Source organism: Sapajus apella, unplaced genomic scaffold (assembly GCF_009761245.1).
Source record: "Sapajus apella isolate SASKATOON/1434 unplaced genomic scaffold, GSC_monkey_1.0 scaffold15, whole genome shotgun sequence".
Classification (NCBI taxonomy): domain Eukaryota; kingdom Metazoa; phylum Chordata; class Mammalia; order Primates; family Cebidae; genus Sapajus; species Sapajus apella.
Genome location: NW_022436955.1, coordinates 19,482,628 through 19,487,311, shown reverse-complemented (window position 1 = coordinate 19,487,311; position 4,684 = coordinate 19,482,628). Strand labels below are relative to the sequence as shown.

At 39.9% G+C, this 4,684-nt stretch overlaps 1 protein-coding gene across 1 annotated transcript; it reads right to left on the bottom strand.

The window, feature by feature from the left end:
- Positions 1-2,801: 2,801 nt before the first annotated feature.
- Positions 2,802-4,230, bottom strand: LOC116555843 (olfactory receptor 1P1-like). The gene is made up of 3 exons (XM_032284801.1): positions 4,195-4,230; positions 3,388-3,901; positions 2,802-3,076 (listed from the first exon to the last, which is right to left on the bottom strand). The coding sequence occupies exons 1-3, from the start codon at positions 4,228-4,230 to the stop codon at positions 2,802-2,804; spliced, it is 825 nt and encodes a 274-aa protein (XP_032140692.1).
- Between the last annotated feature and the right edge of the window lie 454 nt (positions 4,231-4,684).

Sequence of the window (4,684 nt, the reverse complement as noted above, 5' to 3'; positions counted from 1 at the left end):
AAAATTGCTGTTTTTTTTCATGACTTAAATGACCTTAACACAAAAACCCAACAGTCCCCACTTCTGAAGGGCAATAATGTACAGCCTCTACCCTAAATATGTAGACAGAACCACAGGCTAAGAATTGCTTTATCTTTAAAATGGAAGAAAGAATGATACAGAGTTAAGCTTATGATTGTCTGCCTGATTTACTATCATGAGCTCTGCTTTATAGTTTAGTGAAGTATTCAAACCTTTGACTCGTTTGTAGGAATAGAGCGATGTTAGAAAGCAAGTGGGTATTGTGGGGAAATTGTGGTTTTAAACTTTACTTTCCTTTGGAGATATACCACATCTCTGAATTTTTTCGAGGATAGTGATATTCTTTTATCTTATTCAAGTAGTTTTCAGAATCCCCAACCCTATTAACAACACAAAGAATGCCCTGAAAACATTGAACTCTCTTTGCTGCAAGTTCTGAATATGTCACTTTTACTGAAGTCTCTGATAAATGGTATTAAAGTTTCGCCTCAGCAAGGTCTTGTTCCTCAGCTGAACAAATAGGAACACACTCTTCCTCGTGAGCTTCTCAGTATTAAAAAACACCATTAACTGATTCTAAAGGACCCAAAATGGTACTCATTTTGCATTATACATTTGGTTTTATGATATCATTGAAGGGTAGGAACGATCATTTCTAACTCTTAATGTGTACTCACACATGGAAAATGGAGGGATTCCAATTAGTTTAACACTCAATCCTGTGTCAATTCCTCACTCTCTTTCCCCCAAGAAAAGAGAAATGATAAGACTGATCAGGAGAAGGTGCCAAGAGAAATGGCCCTGTCTTCACCTGGGTGCAGACTGCTCAGGGAGCGTACCCATTTTATACTAGTGGAAATCACTGGAAATTTAATGTTAAACAAGGCATGGGTTCTCCTTGAATCCACTTAAAATGAAATTTTAAATTCTCTGTCTGCAGAGGGTTTGCCCTAAAATCATCTCTTTTTTCTTTCAAGGAAAATTTGATCTAAAAACTACTTTTAATTGGGAGATTGTAAAGCACATTTTTATTAAACACCTTTAATGAAACTACTGGTATCTGCATACCTTTTCTACTTTACAATTTTAAAGAAAATAAAGTTAGCACAGCAAAAGTCCTTAGAAATTTACATTTGTATTCCAAAACAGAGACAAAGGCCACACACACACACACACACACACACACGCACGCACGCACACACACACAAACATAAATAAGTGTTTATAGCAGCTTTAATATCAATACCAGAAGACGGGAAACAAACCAGATGTTTTTCAACAGGTGAATGGTTTTAAGAAAATGATGGTATATTCATACCATGAAATACTACTCAGCAATAAAAGGGAATGAATTACTAATTTGCAGAACCATGTGGACAAATTCTCAAGGGAAATGTGCCAATTTCAAGGTTACATGTTATACAATTCTGTCTATTCAACGCTGTTCTCAATATAACAAAATCACAGAGATGAATGAGATATTAGGAATTGCCAGGGGTTCAAAATGGGAGTGTAGGGTGGAATCAGGTGGATGTACTTATAAAAAGGTAACATGAGGGACTCTTGGTAATGCAGCTGTTCTATGTTTTGACCTACACGTGTGATAAAAACTAAACACCCATACAAATATATGTAAATTTGGGAAATTCTAAATAAGATTGAGTAGACTGCATCAGTGACATTTTCCTAATCATGATACTGCACTATAGTTTTGCAATATGGTAACCACTGGCAAAACTGAGTAAAGCGTACATGGAGTATTATTTCTTTTTTTTCCCCACAAACTATAACATATATTTATTTATCTTCATATTAACAAATTGTTTGTAAAACTTTTTTCTTTTTTTCTCCTCTTAATAATTCATAATCTTTATTAGAGAATGGTCAATTTACTTTAGAATTATATATAACACACACATAAACATACACACACATATATAAATACATCTACAACCATCTGATCTTTGACAAACCTGACAAAAACAAGCAATGGGGAAAGAATTTCCTGTTTAATAAATAATGTTGGGAAAACTGGTTAGCCATGTGCAGAAAGCTGAAACTGGACCCTTTCCTTGCACGTTATACAAAAATTAACTCCAGATGGATTAAAGATTTAAACATAAGACCTAACACCATAAAAAAACCTAGAAGAAAACCTAGGCAATACCATTCAGGACATAGGCATAGGCAAGGACGTCATGACTGAAACACCAACAGGATGGCAACAAAAGCCAAAATAGACAAATGGGATCTAATTAAACTTTAGACTTTCTGTAAATATTTTTACTAAGAGAACATAAATCACTCCTCTATTGTTGAGAGTTTTGTTTTAATAGCTGCAAATATCTTTGATTCATAACTTTGAGACAATATTTGTATAATTTCCTATTTTTGTAGAAAAACATGCTTGTTCACTTAAAGTTATAAAGTCTTTGCCATCTGATATTGACTTGATTGCTATGACCTCATTAAGTTCTGACAAACTAGCATAAAAGGCTATACAGTCTTTTAGAATTAAGTGTTGCAAAAGTCATTCCTCCTCATGAAAAATTATTAAGTAAAATAAATGAGCAAATGAGGAACTCTTAACACAGTAAGCACAAAGCAAAATCCTGATATTCCTTCGTAAACACCAAACTTGCAATGGGCATTCATGGAGGGGAATGGTGCTACAGGATACGTGGGATTCAGAAATGAGACATTTGAGGCAGAAATTTCTGCCAAGCCCCTCACTGGAGGGGACAGAGACATCTTCAGTTTCTCCGCAGAAGTCACTGGAGTCACTGGCCCCGTGAGAAGGAGACTCTGCCTTTGAGAAGTCTAACCACTGCAACCTTCAAGTCCTTGTTCTGCAGGCTATAAATAAAGGGGTTCAGCAGGGAAGTCACCACAGTGTACATGACAGTAGCCACTGTATCCTCCTCTATTGAGTTAAAGGAAGAGAATGAAGGGCACAGATAAGCCCTGATTACCATCCCGAGAAACAGAGCAACAACAGCGAGGTGAGAGCCACAGGTAGAGAAGGTCTTGTGCCTTCCCTGGGCAGAGGGGATCCCTGGGGATGGCTAAAACAATGCAGCTGTAAGAGACCAGGATGGGCCGGGCGCGGTGGCTCAAGCCTGTAATCCCAGCACTGTGGGAGGCCGAGGCGGGTGGATCACGAGGTCAAGAGATCGAGACCATCCTGGTCAACATGGTGAAACCCCGTCTCTACTAAAAATACAAAAAATTAGCTGGGCATGGTGGTGCGTGCTTGTAATCCCAGCTACTCAGGAGGCTGAGGCAGGAGAATTGCCTGAACCCGGGAGGCGGAGGTTGCGGTGAGCCGAGATGGCGCCATTGTACTCCAGCCTGGGTAACAAGAGCGAAACTCCGTCTCAAAAAAAAAAAAAAAAAAAAAAGAGACCAGGATGAGCAAAAAAGGGATTAAAATGACTGCTACCCCTAGCAAGAGGAGCACAAGCTCATTGATCTGGGTATCAGAGCAGGACACCTTCATCAGCGGTCCCAAATCACAGAAGTCAGGAATTATCTTCTCAGAGCAGAAGAAAAGCTGGAATATGAGGAAGGTGTGAGTCATGACAACAAGACTCACGAGGGTCCAGCAGGCAGTCACCAGTAGGGCACAGTGGTGGAGGCTCATGATCATCAGATAGTGGAGTGGGTGGCAAATGGCCACATAGCAGTCATAGGCTATTGTAGCCAGGAGAAAGATGTCCATGTCCCCAAAAGTCAAGAAGAAGTAGAGTTGGACCCAGTACCCTGCATAGGAAACAGACCTGCTCTGGGTCTGGATGTTCACCAGGGCCTTGGGCATGGTGGTAGAGGTGAAAAGGACATCTGTAAACGACAAGCTTTTTATGTGAAGGAAATAGTGTCCCTGTGGTTTTTATGACAAATGTGAAATAAAATTGTTTCACAGGGTTCCTGGCATGTAGTTTATATTCAGTTAATATGTCAAATGAGTGTATGTCATACTGTTAGTAAAGAAAATATCATATGTTCTTGCCTCACGGTAGAGGTCCTCTTTGAAGGTAGACAGCTTTGAGTTCACCTGAGATTGTCGCTGTGTGAAGGGAAACACTTCTTTCACTGGTTGATCCTCCAGCCCAGTGGGACTGGCTCTGAATCCCTCCAGGGCCCCTTGTTTATGAAAGCTGGCCTTGGCCACACCGGCCTGCAGGGATCCTCCTGCGGCTTCTCTCCCATATCACCTATTTTCTGCACCTTTCACCGGGTGAAGCCCACAGACAGTCTTTGGAATATCTTGACTTAGGCTTGGAGAGTCGTTTGAGTTGCCTATACTTACGGTATCTTTCTTTCCAAACAGTAGAAGGATCAAGATTTCATCATAACCTCTTATCAGAGGCTTAGGTCTTTTCTTTCTTACCTGACTGAGACTCTTCAGTAATGAAGAGCATACTAATTCCTATCAGCAAGACCATGCCGTGTTTAGTTTTCTGTTCTTGTGTCAGTTTGCTGAGAATGATGGTTTCCAGCTTCATCCATGTCCCTGCAAAGGACATGAACTCATCCTTTTTTTATGGCTGCATAGTATTCCATGGGATATATGTGCCACATTTTCTTTATCCAGTCTATCCTTGATGGGCATTTGGGTTGGTTCCAGGTCTTTGCTATTGTAAACAGTGCTGCAATGAACATA